Raw genomic sequence first — 19,579 nt, 5'->3', positions numbered from 1 at the left:
GCAATCCAATACTACCCCGTCCATTGGCAGGTCTCTGAGAGAAAAGGGAGCGGGGTCAAAACACACTTCACCAAGGAAGGTTGAAACTGTAGCTTTTATCTTTCCCGCTGTTTCCTAGAGGACCAACCGTACAGAGATTCCACCGTGCTCTGCGCCACTTCCGTTCGCGCGTTTTAATTACGTCACACGTCAGCTCTCGCGGTATTATCACTTTGCTGAAGCCCTTTAATAAAGGTCTCGCGAAATTTGTCCCACAGGTCCAAACAAGCCTCTCACCCTCCCCCACCCCACCCCTCCCCCACCCCACCCCCAACCTGTCCTCCTTTCTCTCACCGAATTCTCCCCTCCCGTCCCGTGATCTCAAGGCCCTCCTCTTGTTTCCGATCTCTGGCCGGAACCGGAAGTTTGGTGGGCGGGGCCGGGCGGCGGAAAACGCAGCGGAGCCGGAGCCGGGACTCGGCTGTGGCCGCTGTCCCTGTCCCCGCCACGGATCGCCGTGGCTCCAGGTTGAAGGTCGGTCCGGAGGCGGGTGGGCGCGGGTCTCCCCCGGACTGTCCGGGCGGCAGCCTTCCCGGGCCCCCCGGGCTCCGCGAGGGATCATGTCTACAGCGTCCGCTGCTTCTTCCTCCTCCTCGTCTTCCGCGGGTGAGATGATCGAAGCCCCCTCCCAAGTCCTCAACTTTGAAGAGATAGACTACAAGGAGATCGAGGTGGAAGAGGTGAGCGAGGCCCGGCTCGGAGGCTCGGGCCCTGGCCTGTCCCGGTCTCTGCCTGGTCCTGACTCTAAAGGCGCCTCCCCGTTTCCTCTATTTCTCGGGACCCACCCTGGAGTCCCCACACCCCACCGAGACCGGGTGTAAAGTGGCTCTCCGCGTCCAGCTGCTCCGGGGTAGCTCTCTTTTTTCTCACTTTAGCACTCTTGAGTTTGAATTTAATACTCCCGTGCTTGGAGTTTGAGTCATCTCAAACGGAAAAGGATAAACTGGTGCGATCGTCTGGTCCACCAGTTCTAGAATCTGTAAGTAGTAAAATTTATCAAAGACCATGGCCGTTTTGGAGTTTTAGTTCTCCAGAATTTGGTGTTCTTAAGGGTCAATGATTGTTTTATGTTCGACTTCTGGCTCAGCATCTGGCACGCAGTGGGTGCTCAATGGATGCTTCGTAAATTAATACATCCACAAGTCTAATAGTTTTTCCTCAAGTACCGAATAGCTCTGTTTCGCCAGTTCCATAGAGCAGTAGTCATGTTATGTGTTATTTAATAGCCTTCAATTAGACTAATTTAGGTTAATTTCACCATTAGTAATGTAGACAGGTTTAGGATGAAAAAATGTTTCAGGTAGCATATTCTGAAGAAATAACGAGTGATTTCAGTGACAACTAGAATGTGAGGTCAGACCAGAAGTCGCTGTTACTAAACCTGAATACATCCTTTATTCTGCAATATTTAAATTATTTTGGAGCAAGGTAATGTGCCTTTAGCACATTGCTTCTTTTCAATGCACAGAGGTTGGTTGTATAGACCATAAAAATTAGAAAACTTAAAGCTATATATATTTTAAAGACACTTTAGAAAGTGTTAAAACTTTCGTTGTAAATGGTATTTATTATTTACCATTTGTTTATCATTTAAGAAATTTACTAAGCACCCTGCATTACATACACCCACGAGAATCCTGCATGTTCTATATTACAGATCTCAAAGAATTATCTCTACTTCAAAAATTTTTAATTACTTTTAGACAGTGGTAAGCTAAAAGTAGTGAGATAATTATCTTTCAAGAAATGGTTTTATTTTTTCCTATGCATGTTTTGGAATAATGGATTACTTTATTTTTACTTGCTTAAAATAATCTTAAAGATGGCTGAAAACAGCCTCATTTTACAAGATAATGTAAGTGGGAAGAGCAAAACCTTTGGAGTTAGATGAAGGTTCAGTGTATCAGCTGCGCCATTTGTTAGCTGTGTGATCTGGAGCAAGTTTCCTGACCAACCTTTTTGAGCTTTAGTTTCCTTAACTGTAAAATGATTATAATTTCGCCCTCATTTTATTTGTATGAGACTTTATTAGGCAGTACATGCAAAATACCCAACACAGTGCCTGACACACATTACCAGGAAACTGAGTTCCGGAGAGGAACTGTGACCTGCTTTAAGGTCATATGGCTAAAAGAAGGACCCGTATTTTGGCAGAGGGGGAGGTTTTGTGTGTGTCTGTGTGTGTTTTTTTCTATCGAGACTATGATAAATTCTTTTTTCAGAATTGGATAGTTGATCTCGCTTTCATGGCTAACATTCTTTCTTTTTTAAGAATAAAAATTCGGTGAGTCAGTATAAAAGAATTGCAGTTTTTAAATAAGCATTTACGTCTACTCTGTGGCGAATTGCTATGCTTGTAGACTACAAATTGTTATATAATAATAACTTGTACTTCGTGGTCTACCAAATGTTTTCAGAAACTTACATCATCTGATTTTTACAAGGTTAGTTTTTCCACACTGCTTTCTGAAGCATTTTACATTCTTGGTTATTCGTAAGGTGTCATTTATCCTTTTACTACTCTTCCCCCAAAGCTATTTAACCTCCTATTTGGGTTCTGTTTCCAAAGACCCTTCCTTTAGTTTAGATGATGTTTCAACTATTCTTTAGTAGATTTAGGACATTGCTGAGGAGTATATTTTTGTTCCTAGATGAAGTTTTCTTATGTTAGGCAGTCTTTTCATTTTGTTCTTTTCAGTTTTTATTACTCAGTTTATTTTCATGTTAAAGATTTGAACTTAGATTTTTCTAATGTTAAAACCATTACATAATTTTCATCATATTCTTTGTGTTCACATTAAAGCAGTGTTACTGTATAATCTAGGCAGCACCATGGGCGCTCATTATTTCTCAACTTAGATTCTGCTCTCAGCTTGAAATCATGAATAAGAGAAACGGAGAAAGATGACTAGGAACAAAAAGTATTTTACATTGCTTTCATTATTATATATGGTACCAGTATATTGCCTACAAATGAAGAAAATCATATTCTGTTTCTCAAATAACAGTGTAATTGAATCAGCATTATACTGATTCAGTTAGAAACTGTGTATAAAGAAAAATACTCTGACCATAGGCCAAATATGCACTCATTTCACAGATGTATATTTTTAAGGCATCGGCTGATTTTAATCCTTACATTTCTTATACCATGACTCAGTAGTAATCAGTGTGAAACTTTCTAAATTCAGTTTTGGTATCAAATTATGTCAGGTCTCAGCATTTGAAACCTATGTAGGTATTTTTTAAATTTTTTAAGTCATTATAGCTTTTATCATTCTGGATCTGACTGTTAGAATGAACTGTGAGTTATGTATCAGTACACTGGGGACTAGGTTGCAAGAAGTGATAGAGGCAATGTGGTGTGGTTAAAATAAAAGTGTACTGGGCTGGGTATTTAGAAAATGTAGATGCCATACTGATTCTGCCATCATGTATTTCAGTAACTTTGAGCAAATCACCTCATTTTTCTGAGCTTCTTGATTTCTCACGTAAAAAGAGAGATTGAACGAGATAATTTAAGGTTTCTTCCCGTTCTAAAATGAAATCACACTTACTGTTTCACACTTTTTCTGGCATTTATGCTCTGTTTCCACAGTCAGCTTTAAGAACAGTGATCATGATGAAATGTAGTTTGTGACTGACTAATCCTGATTAAATAGGGCAAATGATGCTCCCGTTTTACAGATATTGACAACCAGTCATAGAGTTTGATTTGCCAGAAGCCTCATATCTAAGTGCATGGTAGAGCAGGGAGCTGAGTTTGAGATTGCACACTCCTGAGTCATTTGCTCTCTCCTCTTGGATTTTTAAGGTCCCTTCGGTTCTTTCTGAAGTTACTTTGTAGCCAAACCTTATTGTAAGAATGGGAAACAAAATACCGATTTCATTTATAATAGCTGGTCTGGAGCACTTAATGAACATTCTTTTCTGTGCTAAGATTATAAAAGATGAGTGAAGGATCCTAGGGTTCTCTCCTTAAAAACTTTGACTTACCCTGAGACTAGATTTTCAGAACCACAAATTAAAACTATGAATGTAAGGTAAATTGCACGCTTAAGCCATAATTGGAAAGTAGAGTTTATCACAGAAGGCTCCATTTAGCAGGAAAAATTTTGCAACTAGATTTTGAATAAAGTAAGCATCATAGATTGGGAAAGATACTAAAATGAATTCTTTGTAGTTGTTCCTCTGCCTCAAATGCTCTTTTCCCTAGAATTTCATTGACCTGTTCTCACCACTCAAGTCCCATTCAAGTGGTGGTGGTGGTGTAGTCGCTAAGTCGTGTCCGGCTCTTGCGACCCCAGAGACTGTAGCCCGCCAGGCTCCTCTGTCCCTGGGATTCTCCAGGCAAGAATACTGGAGTGGGTTGCCATTTCCTTCTCAGTGTTACTTCCTTGAAAAAAGCTTTCCCTGAGCAACCTAGATCTTTGTCAGTTCTAATATCCTTCATGGCACTTAGCTGTCACTGAAAGTAGGTATCCCTCAGCGCAGTTTAACCTTATTCACACTTTTAACTCCAATGCCTAGCATCTAAAGGTTTTCTGTAAGTAGTTGCTGAATGAGTAAATGAAGTTACTGCAGCATAATCATGAGAATTCTAGTGTCCATCTGGTTCTGTTTATGTGAGCTGGTCCTTTTATGTGATTAAACCAGAGGTTAAGATAAATTAGTGATTTGGCTAACACAGCATTTACACGAAAAATAAAATCTGATTCTCTATGCAAATGTTGATTTCATTGCAATTAATTATACCTAGCAAATAGTTTGGTTTAACCAGGGGTAAAAGATTCTGCAGAGGGTCAGGTGCTATAACAATACAAGCCATGTATTAGTGCGCCTTTACTAAAATGCTAAAAAGACCCTGTTTGGCATGGTAGCTCTTTAAAGGGGAGATCCACAGTGTTGACATCAAGAATATCATATGTGCAATGCATATATAATAATTGCAGCATTTATATGTTCTTAGAGACATGCAGAGGTTCTGTTTTAAATTGAAATACAGAAAGAGCTTTGACAGTATTGTACATTTTGTGATTTTTTTATGTAAAATGTGTGGGCAACTGAGAATAGAGAAAACTTAACTTATAGTGGCCTGAATAAACTGTGTATAGATTTGTTATTATTATTAATATTAAGAATATTCAGAATTATTAATAAGCACTTCCATGTGAAACTTGATTGTTGGTTTCAGGAGAAACCTGTAATTGTTATCACAGTGAAGAGGTAGCCACAGTGATAATGTTTATTGTGTGCCTGTGTAACTTAAAAGATGACATGAGCATATTATTTGAAAGAAAGGCCTGTTTAGAGGGTCAGATAGCTGTCTTATGGCCGATTTCTAAAAGTCTGAATAATCAAAGCTTTACTTTGGTGTTATAAAGTCTGTCTTGTCAGCGGGTGGCAGTTCTACTCTGCCACGGTTAATTCATAGATACTGGAGTTCTGAAATAGTCGGAGGCTCCCGGTTCCAACTAAAGCTGTTCAGATCTGTGCTTGTTCTGCCATGTCCCAGATTTCTAGCCAGAGCGATGGCTGCATGGCCGGGGTCCGTTCACACAGACCACAGGTCAGGGCTAAAGCAAGCTGTCAGCCACAGTCCACTGGGCTGGGAATACCGGGAATGGACACAATTAAGGGTTATCTCATAGTAAACTAAGAGGCCAAGGGTGCACACCCTTTTCCATTTAGTTTTCGTTTAGATGGTTTTTTGCTTTTAAAAACCTGACTTGACAAGGGAATGGAGTGTTTGTATGTCTTAAAGAAATTAGTTTTTAAAGGAGTTGCTTTCTTTGAACACATACACCAAATTTTGATTTTGGTGTTTTTGCCTTTTAATATTAACTGCGTGGAAATATTTTTTTCTGTCATCTCATATTCTTCTGCTGTACTTTTTTCATATTCAGAAATTAAATTTAAATCTGCTTTACTACATGAGACTAAAATTGTGGATCCCAAACCATGAGAGCTAAACCACAGGGGGAGAAGTACATATAATAAGAGAATTAATCTGAAAACATTTTAATTTAGAAAACAGTCATATGTTCAGAAGGAAATATTTCTAATTTGTCTTCCCTTTTAAAACCAAACTTCTCATTGCATTCCTTTGTTTTTCTATTTTTATAGATGAGGGATTGTGAAAAATATCTAAAATATTTATTTCTGGGTTCACCATTTTGGATGGATGTGTGCATTGGGGGAGATATTGTAATTTGGACATGTTCCATTTTTTACACTCTTGGTGAAAACTGATCTTGGGGGAGAGCTGTCCATTCACAGTAATTGTTAATAATAATATGTCAGAGAAGCTTACTCAGATATGAGTACAATCCAAAAAGCATATTTGATTGTGAACTTGAGTTAGAAATTTGGTAGTAAGTAAAAAGTGACTTTCTTTCATTGTTTTGTAGTTTGAATATTAGGGTTTTTTTTTTATTATTTACCTCAGTTGCCATTGTGTCTCAGTTTGCCATCTGTGCCTCTTCTGATCTACCATGTGTCAAGAACAACAATGTGGTGTTCTCAAGAATTCTTCTTTTCCTTTCTTCCTGCTGAAGATATCATGTCAGTGGTCTGGAAGACTTCCATAGACAGTATCAGCAGTAAGAGAAGGGTCTTTGGTCGGTGTGATGGTTTCCAATGAGGTGTTTTGTCTCACTGTTAATGATGGTTCTAATATAACCTGATACAGTCATTCTCAAATATCAGAATCATCTGAAGGGTGTGTTAAAACACTGATTGCTGGACCTGACCCTCAGACTCAGTCATTCTGGGTGGGAACCTGAGAATTCCATTTTCACAAATTTCCAGGTGATGCAAGTGCCTCTGACCCAGAGATTACACTTAGAGAGCCACTGACTAAGCTCTTGCTGTTTTTATATTTGCTTGCTTTTTGCCGGTTTCTTCTTCCCATGTGTTGTAAACGTTGACGTGCTTCAAAGCTCGGTTCTGGGACCCCGGTGGTCACTTGTTATTTTTTGCTCACCACATCCAGGGGGTTGGTTTGAAGTACTAACTAAATGCTAATGACTCTCCCAGGTTCTTAATGCTCTGCCTGACCTCTTGACCCACGTTTCCACTTTCTTTCTTGGTATCTCTACTCGGATGTCTAAATAGGCATCTTAGGCTTTACATGAGTAAATCAGAACTCTGTGCTATTAAAAAAAAAGAAAGAAAATCTGCTTGCTTCATCCTTTCTTATCCTTTCTTAAACTGTTTCTGAATCTAGACGTTATGATTGACTCTTCCTGTCCTCCTGTCCTGCCTGCATACAAATCCTCAGCAAGCTCTTTTGACTTTACCTCTAAAACATATGGTTTATGAGATGGTTGGATGGCATCACCGACTCCGTGGACATAAGTTTGAACAGGTTCCAGGAGATAGTGAAGGACGGGAAAGCCTGGCGTGCTGCAGTCCATGGGGTTGCAAAGAGTTGGACACGACTTAGCTACAGAACAACAACTAAAGCATATTCCCCGGCTTCCCTGATGACTCAGCAGGTAAAGAGTCTGCCTGCAATTCAGGAGTGGCAGGAGACTCAGGTTAGATCCCTGGGTAGGAAAGATCCCCTGGAGTAGCAAATGGCAACCCACTCCAGTGTTCTTGCCTGGGAAATCTCTTGGACAGAGGATCCTGGTGGACTCCAGCCCGTGGAGTCACGGAGTCGGACGTGACTGGGCACATGAGCACAGAAACAAGCTAAAACGTATCCCAGTTCTGCTCATTTTTCTGTTCGACCGCCAGCCTTGTTCTCAAAGCACTTCTCTCTTGCTTGGGCTGCTTTTACAGCCTTCTGCCTGATCTCTCTCTATATATAAGCTAACTTCCTTACAATTCATTCTTCACATAGAGCCAGAATGATTTTTTTTTTAATGTAAAATCATATCACATTCCTCCTTAAATTCCTCTAATTGCTTCCCCATCACAGTTAGTTTGAGATTCAGACTCCTTTTCATTGAGCCAAGAACCCTCCAGGACCCAGACTTTGTCTCTCTGGCTTTATCCTGCATCACTCTTCCCTTTTCCCACTGTGTCCTGCTCACACCAAACCCTCCCAGTATTTCTCTAGGTCATCATTAAAATGTCACCTTTCTCATTAAGGCCTAGTTTAAAACTGGAGTGGGATGAGTGCAGGCATGTGTACACACACACAGTTATGTTTCTTTTCTTCTTAGTGCATTTATCATTTTCTTAAAACATTATGTCTTTTATATATATATATACACGTACACCTGTGTATACACACATCTTGCTTCCTCTTTGTCTCCCTGCACACAGAGAATATAAGTAGTTAGAACAAGGATTTTGGTTTAACTTGTTTGCTTCTGTATCTGGAATATGTAGGATAATGCCTAAACTACAGATGGGGTTCAAATGTTGTTGAATAGGGATTATAGGTTTTTTTCCCCCCTTTAGGGTCCTTATACTAGTAGTTTCTTCTTTGGTTCATTCCTTGTGTCATTCAAATATGAAATTAGTAACCTCCTCAGATGCCTTTTATACTCTCCAGCCATAAATTTCCACATAAGTTTGTCCCATTATTTAACTTTTTCTTTTTCTCCATGGCAGTTTTTTATAAGCTGTTATTTATCTCATTCATCTTTTTGTCTCACATGCTTGCATGCTCAGTCATGTCTGACTCTTTGCAACCCAAAGAGTAGGCTGTAGCCCGCCAGGCTCCTCTGTCCATGGGATTCTGCAGGCAAGAATACCAGAGTGGGTTGCCATTGCCTCCTCTAGGGGACCTTCCTGACCCAGGGATCAAACCTGCATCTCCTGCAGCCCCTTCATTGGCAGGCAGATTCTTTGCCACTGAGCCACATGGAAGCCCCATCTTTTTTGTCCGCTGGTTGTCTTTTCTTTCCTCTCCCTGCCCCCCCCCCCCCCCCCCCCCCGCTTAAATTGAAAGTACATTTCATGTGGATCTAGGCCTTTGTCTTGTTTACGGCTATATCTCTTGTATCCCAGATGGTAGCTGGATATAGTAGACATTCTAGAGATACTGGCTTAAGGAATAAACGCAGTTCATCGTTCTCTCGGCATTAGCCTCACTTCACCCCTTGAAAGCAGGAGACTGTACCCATTTCTCCCCACCTGCTAACTGGGTGCTCCTCCTTGGCTTTCATTGATCCTCTGAGATTCAGCTGAGCTCTGCATTTAGCTCCCTGTATTTTGAGCTGTCTGCCATCCAGCAGCCTCCTTCCTGCAGTCAGAAGACTTCAGTTATCCTGTTTTTCTCTTGGCAGGAGTTTTTCTGTATCATTGCCACGTTCTGTCAAGGCTGAAAGAATGTGGGGCCTCCCTCTGACTGTCTCCTTTACCACACTTAACTCATCTGCAGCTTCCCATGTTGGCAGAGCCTGTCCTGTGAGGCTGCTTTCTCCTGGAGATCTCAGTGAGAAGTTGAGGGGGAGGGGGCATGAAAATAAGTCTTCTCTACTCTCGAATCCCTAAGTCTGTCCTGAAAGCCGCCAACGTAGAGTCTCTTCGCTAGCCCTCTTCAGCTGGGAAGTGTGTGTGTGTGTGTGTATTGTTTTGTCTTGAATTTCTTCTCTACCTCACTTTCAACCCTTGAAGGCAGGGAACAATTCTTCATATATTTTTTTCTTTTACCCCTAATATTTATGCCATTTGAAAAGATGGGAAGTCACATTTTGATTCTGTGATATGGTGATTTACAAGAAATATGAAAAGAATCCACCTGCAATGCAGGAAACCCTGGTTTGATTCCTGGGTTGGGAAATTCCCCTGGAGAAGGGATAGGTTACCCACTGCAGTATTCTTGGCCTTTCCTGGTGGCTCAGACGGTAAAGAACCCATCTGCAATGCGGCAGCCCTGGGTTCAATCCCTGGGTTGGGAAGATCCCCTGGAGGAGGGTATGGGAACCCACTCCAGTATTCCTGCCTAGAGAATCCCCGTGGACAGAGGAGCCTGGCAGGCTGCAGGCCATGGAGTGGCAAAGAGTTGGACATGACTGAGCGACTAAACACACATGTACTTAGTCAATCAGATGACCAAAATATTTCTTAAATATATTTGGTCTTTGCAGTTTCTGGCTCACAGCTCCCAAGACCCTCTGAATTTTGTAAGTGATGAGAGATAAAGATGTCCTGAGGTTAGTTTTGGACCACGCCTAAGAACGGGGCTGCTAGCCAGGAGAACCGACAATATGTTTAGAGGGTTAGAGCTTTCAGCCCCGGCCCTCTGACCTCTGGGGAGGGGAGAAGGGCTGGAGGTTGAATCAATCAGCAGTGGCCAGCAGCTGAATCATTCACGTCCATTTAATGAAGCTCCACGTAAACCCGGAAGGACGGGTTTCAGAGAGCTCCCGGCTGAACACACTGAGATTGGGGGCGGGGGGCACAGAGAGGGTGTGAAGACTTTGCGGGGGAGAGGGCGGGTGCAGCACAGTCTCGAAGGACTGAGCCCTTAACCTGTGGGATCCGATGCTCTCTCCAGGTGGGTGGTGTCAGAATTGAGCTCAGTGGTAGGCTGTCCAGCTGGCATGAGGATTGCTTGGAAGTGTGGGTAAATCCCCCTCCATACACTGCAGTTTAGTAATCAGAATCATTACATACACAGAAATGTAATTCATTAAGCACTGATTCTATGCTTCTGACCTTTGAATTCACAACAGTTATTTTTTTCTATCAGGTATTTCAGTTTACCTGTACAACCTCAGGCATCTTGGACTTTATTTAATCATTTCAGATCTGTTGTTTCACCATACACATGAAAATGAAATATCATGTGGCCCTGATGCATGCAGAGGCTTCTTAATTAGTTCGTGGATTCTTATCTTACATGAAATGCCTGTTTTATATTTCAGAGTGTTTCCAAAAAATTGCTTTTGTAAACGAGAGGGAGAAATTTTATCATGTCGTTGCTGCTGTTAAGTCGCTTTAGTCATGTCTGACTCTGTGCAACCCCATAGACGGCACCCCACCAGGCTCCCCCATCCCTGGGATTCTCCAGGCAAGAACACTGGAGTGGAAAAAAAAAAAAAAAAAGAATACTGGAGTGGGTTGCCATTTCCTTCTCCAATGCATGAAAGTAAAAAGTGAAAGTGAAGTCGCTCAGTCATGTCCAGCTCTTCGCGACCCCATGGACTGCAGCCCAGCAGGCTCCTCCGTCCACGGGAGTCTCCGGGCAAGAGTCCTGGAGCGGGTGCCGTTGCCTTCTCCGTGTCACGCCCTCAGTGGCCGCGTTTGTCCTCGTGGGTTCAGGGTGCAGGTCAGGTCGGCCGTCCTCTCAGCACTAGGAGGCACTCGTGCGTCTCAGTCATCATCACACCTCACACAGTGTTTGCAACAGACGCGTGATACGCGAGTGTAGTGTTTGACATCCCCGTGTGGGCATTCTTCAGAATAGCGAAGTGAAACAGGAGACCTGCTGAGCGCCAGTTGCTCTGGTGTATCTGTAACTACATGAGAAGTGAATTACTGTCCACTAAGTCCTGTTGGACTCTTTTGTGACCCCATGGACTGTTGCCTGCCAGGCTCCTCTGTCCCTGGAGTTCTCCAGGCAAGAAGCCGTTCCCTTCTGAAGCCGCTCCTTCGGGAGTTCCGCTGGCCCAGGGACTGAACCCACGTCTCCTGCAGCAGGTGCAGACGCTTTACTGGCTGAGCCTCCAGTGTTCGGTTGCTCAGTCGTGGCCGACTCTCTGCGAGTCGGACCTGAGCCACCAGGGAAGCCATTTATGAACACATAGTTGGAAAATATATTAAATTACTTCCCAGTCGTTACTCATAGTACTGTTGACAGATAGACTGGTCTCTCCATCCTTTCTTTCTTCACCTGATATTGTCATAATGTTGAAATTCATTTTAGGGCCTGTGTGCTGTTCATTGTGATTAATTTGAAAGAAATAAGGAGTATAACTCCTCAAACTGATTCATACCCAGCTCCAAGCACTTATTATTCTTTTGTGGTATGTAAGAAAATGTCTGATTTTGACTTGTGAACCATATAGATAATATGCTGAAGAAAAAGTAAACATCTCCCCTTTACTGTTGAGAAAACAGAATCTCAAAGACATTACCTTGCCCAGTATTGGTAGCTAGCAGGCAGACAGAATCTATATTTAAACTCAAGTCTGTTGGGTTTCAGATCCTAGGTGTGCTCTTTCCATTATTCCAATGGTACGAGGTTTAGCCAATCGCTGTTCATGTTAAAGTAACTGGATGCAAAGTTCAAATAAGTGACATTGCCTCCTTTGCCTTATGAGAGGTACAGAGGAGGGCTAGATAAGATAGAGCCTTATCGTCAGGAGGCCCCTAAGCACCAAGGGCCAGGAATGGAAAAAGAAAAGTCACCAGAATCAAGACAACTCAGTTTCCTTTAGGCTGATGACATACAGGCTTCCCAGGTGCTCGGTGGTAAAGAATCCACCTGCCAAGCAGGAACGCAGGTTTGATCCCTGGGTCGAGAAGATCCCCTGGAGGAGGGCATGGCAACCCACTCCAGGCTTGCCAGGAAAATCCCATGAACAGAGGAGCCTGGTGGGTACCAGTCCACAGGGTCACAGACGAGTCAGACACGACTTAGGGCCTAAACAACAATGACATCAGAGGCTGAATATAAAGTGAATTGTTTATTATATCCTCTGTGTTTCAAATCCTGGCTTCTCTGACCCTGTGATCTTGGGCAGCTTGGCAACTGTGTGACCCAGTTTACTCACCTTTAAAATGGAGGAGGATTAAATATGTTAATGCACTAAAGCACGTCACCTAGTTGGAGAAGGAAATGGCAGCCCACTCCAGTGTTCCTGCCTGGAGAATCCCAGGGATGGGGGAGCCTGGTGGGCTGCCGTCTCTGGGGTCGCACAGAGCCGGACACGGCTGAAGTGACCTCGCAGCAGACATGAAGCAACATGAGAAATGTCCATGCTGCTCTGTGCAGTGTTTAAAGTGGAATTTGAGTTACAGCTGGAGCGGCCATCCATCTCAGCTTACAACTAACGATCCTGCTATTTATTAGCACCTATTTCTTACTCTGGAAAGAGTACCTGTTCATGTAAGTTTGCCTAAAGTGAAGACTTCCTCCAAGAGAAGATGTAACTTCTCCTTTCTGATACATGATAAAGATTTGCGTGCATGCATGCGAAGTCGATTCAGTTTTAGCTTACTGTTTGTGACCTCATGACCCACCTGGCTTCTCTGTCCATGGTTTTCTCCAGGCAAGAATACTGGGTGGGTTGCCATTTCCTTCTCAGCTCAGTGCTTACTACATAGAAAGTACATCATTGGTGAGAACTGTAGATTTTCGCTTAAGGAAGTACTTACTTAGATCCTTTGGAATTTGAAAGATTGGAGCAAATGGCACAAAACTAAGGCCATTTTCAGTGACAAAATAGACTGGTTTTGTTCCAACAAGTATCAAAAGCTGTTCTTTAGTTGTTTTAATATAATGACGAATTTCAAGCATCAGTAGAGTAGCATGAGAGAGGAATGAACTCGAGAGCTACTTGTCAGCTTCAACAATAATACAACACGTGGTCAGTTTTTATTTTGTGACTTAAAAAAGTAACTTTAATGAGATATATTTTACATATCTTAAAATTTAACCATTTAAAGTGTACAGTAATTTGTACAATTTACTAGGTTGTGCAAACATCACCAGAAATCTGTTTTCAAACATTTTGATCACCTTGGTAGGATTCCTCCTACCCATTTTACAGTTACTCCCAGTTTCCACTCTCAGCCCCAGACAACAACTGATCTACTTTTCATCCCTAAAGATTTGCCTTTTACAGACATTTCATAAAACTGGAGTCTTGTGTGGTCTCTTGTGTCTGTCATTGAGCCTGGTGTTTTAAGGTTCATCCACGTTGTAGCAGGATCAGCAGTTGGTTCCTTTTTCCTGAAGAATGACATTCCAGTGTACAGTGTGCCGTGTTTTATCTGTCCTTCGCAATGGCCAGTCTTTTAGCATCTGTTTTTATCCTTTCCCCTCTACTGCCTACCCCACTGAACTATTGAAAAGCTATTTTTAATTTCATAAATATAAAAGCTTAAAACATTGATTATGTTTCTGCTTTCTATTTTTTGTTTTTCCAAACTGTCTTCTCTGTATCCTCTTATTCATCTTCCCTGTCTTAATTTGTTTTCTGTCTCTAAGAGTCTTTTTTTTTTTTCGTTTTGGTTTTGAGAGTAAGAGGTGTCTAGACCATAAACTTTCAAAGATAGAGACAGTGCCTTTTATTGTGTCCTTGTTTTAACGAAAATTCATACTGGCTCTGTGGCAAATCCAGATCGTGATGGTTTCTAAACTCTTCTGTAACCTTTCAGGTTTGCTTCAGCATTAATGGTGGGCTGGATCTATTTGTTTCTGATTCTCATGGGGTTTTTTTTTTTGCTTGTTTGCTTTTAACTCAGGTTGTTGGAAGAGGAGCTTTTGGAGTAGTATGCAAAGCCAAGTGGAGAGCAAAAGATGTTGCCATTAAACAGATAGAAAGTGAATCTGAGAGGAAAGCTTTTATCGTAGAGGTAAGTTGAAATGTCATTTCTGTTGTGTAGTTCTTACCTGAGATACTCTGTGAATTTGATGTTTGTGAAAAACAAAGTGTCTCTCAGTTGTCATTTCTCTGGGTTCCTAAGCATCAGCAATTGAGTTGAACTACAGGGAATGCCATAGAAACATTTTTTCATTCATACTCTTAGTTCTGATGAAAAATTAGAAGAGAGATGTAGCTGCATAAATGAATTCATCCCTGAATTAAAATACAGTCTCTTCCCTGTAATTCAGATCTATTTCAAGGCATAGAATTTAAATTTTAAAATAGAAAAGAAATGGTAATCTCTCCCATTATCTAAAGTTAAGAAGGGAAATTTTATGCATTCATTTTTGACTGAACACTTTAAGAAATTTGAATGAGATTATTTTAAGGAAAAATTATGTCAAATTGGCTTGTCTCATTTAGCATAAAATTTATAGCTCTTCTCTTATAGATTTGATGATGGAGAATTCAATAATCATGAGATTTTTGTATTATCAGGTTCATTCTTTTATGCTCTTTTGTATATTAGATTACAGTATTCAAATAAATCAGTGATTTTGTGACTTTTTAAACTTCATTGGCCAACAGAAGTGATCTTTACTTTATAAACTTTTCTGAATTTATATCTGTGATTTTATTTAATTATAATGTCAAAATATGCTTCCTGATATTTTTAAATGCATAACATGAGGAAATGAGAAATCCGTTATAATAGGATAAAGGAGATTTTTGTAATTAATTGAATGAACTGAGAGATGCTGGTGAATGGTTTGATGTCATCATGAGGAAAAATGATCTGTAGTCCAACAGTCTGGCTTTACCTTGCCTTATTCACAGTTTTTGTTTATGGTCTAAATGAGGTTATTGATCAGATACAGTTGTATTGGCAGTTTCCTAAAACTAGATAAAATCATATGTATTAAAGTCTAGGAATCCAGTCAAAAAGATGATAATAGCTTGGAGAAAAAATTTTTCATCAAAGTTATAGATACACGTAACTTAAACTGTTGAATGGTTCTCCATGTATTTTTATTAAAAATCCCTTGTATCTTCTCCCATCAAGTTTTCTGCTTCTCAGAGGCAGCTGCTTTGAGCTCATCCTTAGTTTTGTTTGATGTCCCCCAATCCAGAGATTCACACCTTCTCTAAAGAAGGTATTTTTATATTTCTATCTCTGTGTTTATCTCTGCATTAACTATATATTTAGAGAAGATATTATTACACCTTCTCTAAAGAGTCAACCTCTGATCTTTGGGACAATGAAGAGGCATTCACTAGCTGTTTGAGGCAGGGAAGGAGGGAATCTGCGGCCCAATTTTAGGCGCTCTCTCTCACGCCCTCTGTCAGTAAGAGCTCATGTGAATAGACGCCTGGTACCGTTACCGCTTCCCAGACTTTTGGAGGTTTTATGAGTTAGATCTGGATGCTTCTCACCTTTTCTCATTTCCTTTTAGATCTGCAGTGTAAGTTATTGCTACTCATTTGGTTTCCAACTTCCAAAAATGTGTGCTGTTTTCTCATATCACCTTTTCTTCATCTTTCTGAGTTTGTCTTGAAAAAAAGTACCTTTCCTCTTTTGGTAGTATTTGATGGGGGAGCAAGAGTAAATGCTTGAACAATCTGCTATGTAAAGCTCAGTACTTCAGAATCTTAACAAGGTGAAATATAATAAATGGTGATATTAAGTCTCTTAGGACTAAAAATCTAGAAATGTTGGCTATAGAAAAGTACAGCTTTCTAGTAGCATGTGGCAAAAAGGGTTACCTTTGGGCTTCATATGAGCCAGCAGTATTATGTAGATAATAGAGAAGGAGAGGAAGAAGAAAGAGGAAGAAGCAGAAAAGGAGGAGAAGAAAGAGCAGGGAGCAGTTTAGGGGGATATGTTAATATTAATTTGAGATATAGAGCAAGAGAAATAAGTACAGCCAAACTACTCACGGATCTCACTATGAATCATTGGATTGGATTCAGTTGGATAAAACTGGAAGTACCGAGACCAGTTAGAAGGAGGCTGTAGTAATTACTTCATTGGTTCAGATTGGAACTGCTAAGGCAAAGGCAGTTGTAATGGGAACTGAGAAGAGGAAATTAACTCAGGAGATAGGAGGTGGACGGAAGAGAAGGCAAGAGTGCAGATTTTAAGTCAGACAGACCAAAATTCAAACTCTGGTTCTACTACTTCCTAGCTCTAGGGTATTTAGCAACTCATTTAACCTACTCTGAGCCTTATCTTCAGGGCACCTTATCTTTAAAATGAAAGTGCTCATACCTGCCTTGCAAAGTTGTGAGGGTTACGCAGTATCTGTCAGGGGCCCCCAGTGCCCAGCACAGAGCGCTCCTTCAGCCGCAGCTCTGAAGATGAAGGTGGTGATGATGTGGCTTCCCCTGGTTTGGATACCTGAGCCCGGTGCCCTCTCAGGGGTGGCATCCTAACATTTCTTGGCAGACTTAATTGCTCCTGATTTGTAGTCAAGCCTTGTTCATAACTCCTGTTGTAGCCCTTTGCATGTTGCTTTAATTATTTATGTATGTATCTCTCCCACGACTAAACTGAGGACTCCAGGGTGGGGCTTCTGTACCATTGTGGGCAGGTGCTTATGATCACAGTGCCTGCTACCTAGGAAACTGTGATTGTTGAATGATTAAGCTAATGTTTTGTACAACCTTAAGATTTGAATGATGCTGTAAGATCACATCCTCAAAAGTTAGCACTTTTCAGAAGAAACCTTTTTTTGTTACAGCTTCGACAGTTATCCCGTGTGAACCATCCTAACATCGTAAAGCTCTATGGAGCCTGCTTGAACCCAGTAAGTCTGTCATTCTTTCATTTTACTCTGTCTGTGAAGAAAAAACATGGCAGATACACGCAGCGGTGTAGTTGATGAAGCTGTTTTGATCTGTCATATTATTTCTAAAGAAAATAATCATCATACTGTGTGTGCTTCTAATCTATTAGCAACACAGTGTAAGGGAAGAGTTGTCTTGGGTGGTCTTATCCAGTAACCTCATCTTCTTTGGAGATTCACAATAACCTGTGATAGCCTCTGTTCATTTGCACTGGAAAAAAATCCCCAAACATCTGGGATTATGTTTTTATATACATCTTCACTCTTAGACAGTGGGCCCCTAGAAGACAAGGTCTTAGATCATAGATACCTTTTTTTTTCCTCTAGTGCTGTTCAGATACTGGGGACCAAAAGAATGGTTTTTAAATGCATTTATAAAATCAAAGCTTGATCTAAGTTGTCTCTCAAGTTCCCTAGGATGCTGTAGCTCTGTGGTTAATTATTCTGACATGTTTCCTTCAGGTGTGTCTTGTAATGGAATATGCTGAAGGGGGCTCCTTGTATAATGGTGAGTGTCATTAGACCTGTCTTTATCTATTAGAGTAAAATAATTGAAAAGCTTTTAATACAAACTGTAAGTTACTTAATGTTCTTCACAATTTATCCTCAGAGTCCCAAAAGGAGATAGTTAAGAAATCTGCCAAAGCTTAAAAATCTGCTAAAGACAAGAGGCTACAACATTAGTATGTGAAATTTAGACATCTAGTATAGTAATCTTTTAAATTGATGGTGTTCTTCATAACATTAAAAGCATTTACTTGCTTTTTAAATAGATTTTAAAGTATCTTCATACTTGGAACCTTTTCTTTTTGCCTTGTCTTAGCTTTCAGTCTCCTCATTTTAGAACTTTTTAACTACACATCCTTATTCTGCTTTATTTTGCCTGCCCCCCCCCAAAGTAAATTTGTGAAAATGTTCACTTTATGGAACATTTTAGTAACAATGAAAGGAGACTGTATTATTTAGTTCCCTTTACAGAACAGAGCTAATCCATTTAGTTACCTCTGTAGAACAGAGCTGTTTCACTCTAAGAAACACCAACCATATATATAGTCTCTTGTCACAGCATTTTTATAACATGTAGCATTTTATTTAGCTATGTCTACTGCTCATGTGTTTGTCATTGTTAATGGCTATCTAATGCTTCTGTGTTTTATTTTAAATTACTTCTAGTTTTTAGCTATTATAGAAAGCATAGTTGTAAACATTTCATGCACATTATTTTGTTTTCTTCTATACTGTTTCTTTGTATCTCTTTAAAAGTACAGTATGCTGTCAGTTGCTTATAATTTATATTATTGTGTGCACTGCATCTGTTGAGATTTTAAAAAGTGGTAATATATATTAATTGTATTTGAATGTATGTATAATAGACGTCCTATTAAGTGTTAGGTACTTACGTGGTAGTTATCCATTTGAAATCATTAGCTATTTTTATCCTTTTATTTAGAAGAGAAGGAAGAGCAGGCCCGACGGGAGCATGTGCAGGAGAACACCTGGTCGAGTGTTCTGACGGGGCCTGTGTCCACCTTGTGTCTTTTGTTATGTGCAATAAAGTTCTTTTTAGTTTCTGCCTCTCTTTGCAGTGCTACACGGCGCTGAACCCCTGCCATACTACACCGCTGCCCACGCGATGAGCTGGTCTTTGCAGTGCTCCCAAGGAGTGGCCTATCTTCACAGCATGCAGCCCAAAGCTCTGATCCACAGGGACCTGAAGCCCCCGAAGTAAGTTCGAATAATGTGGGCTCTCTCTCCGCGCTCCCTACCCACTCCCGAATTGAAGCTGGTCATTGCACATCAGTGTTTCTTTTCTCTTCCCTTTTAGCTTGCTGAAGAATGTTTATTTTTAACACACCTCCATCATTTAGCCATCTAAACTTGTATTTTAGAACGTTGTCTTCAGTGGCATTTTTATTTTTAATAACTTCTACCTTAGATTATCATACTTCTAGATATGCTTCTGTTAGTCTGCGTCCTGTTTTGTGCCCACAGTATATTTTGGTTTCCCTGAACGGTTTCGTGAGAGCAGAGACAAGCCTGTCTCATTCCCTGTTGTATCCCTAACGAGCACAATGTCCACACATAGTCAACATTCCACCAGACTACACAGGGTGGTTATTATTTGCATTTTCAGAGAAAGGCAAAGGGCATTGCTGGCACGTCCGAGTAGAAACTGAAAATATTCTGGATTTCTTT

The 19,579-nt window shown here is 40.8% G+C and overlaps 1 protein-coding gene across 4 annotated transcripts in view; it reads left to right on the top strand.

Annotated features, from left to right (window-relative positions):
* Positions 1-588: 588 nt before the first annotated feature.
* MAP3K7 (mitogen-activated protein kinase kinase kinase 7) overlaps positions 589-19,579 on the top strand; it is a 60,230-nt gene continuing 41,239 nt past the window's right edge. For 3 of the 4 annotated variants that reach the window (XM_043439026.1, XM_043439025.1, XM_043439024.1), the window contains exons 1-5: positions 589-719; positions 14,416-14,526; positions 17,279-17,344; positions 17,846-17,891; positions 18,970-19,108. In XM_043439026.1, the coding sequence (XP_043294961.1) occupies positions 600-719; positions 14,416-14,526; positions 17,279-17,344; positions 17,846-17,891; positions 18,970-19,108 (482 nt within the window). In that variant the 5' untranslated portion in view covers positions 589-599. Of the gene's footprint in view, positions 720-14,415; positions 14,527-17,278; positions 17,345-17,845; positions 17,892-18,950; positions 19,109-19,579 lie in introns of those variants that run through there. The other variant, XM_043439027.1, reaches the window with a different exon arrangement.

This window comes from Cervus canadensis, chromosome 20 (genome assembly GCF_019320065.1).
Source record: "Cervus canadensis isolate Bull #8, Minnesota chromosome 20, ASM1932006v1, whole genome shotgun sequence".
Classification (NCBI taxonomy): Eukaryota; Metazoa; Chordata; class Mammalia; order Artiodactyla; family Cervidae; genus Cervus; species Cervus canadensis.
This window is presented reverse-complemented; position numbering and strand designations above follow the sequence as displayed.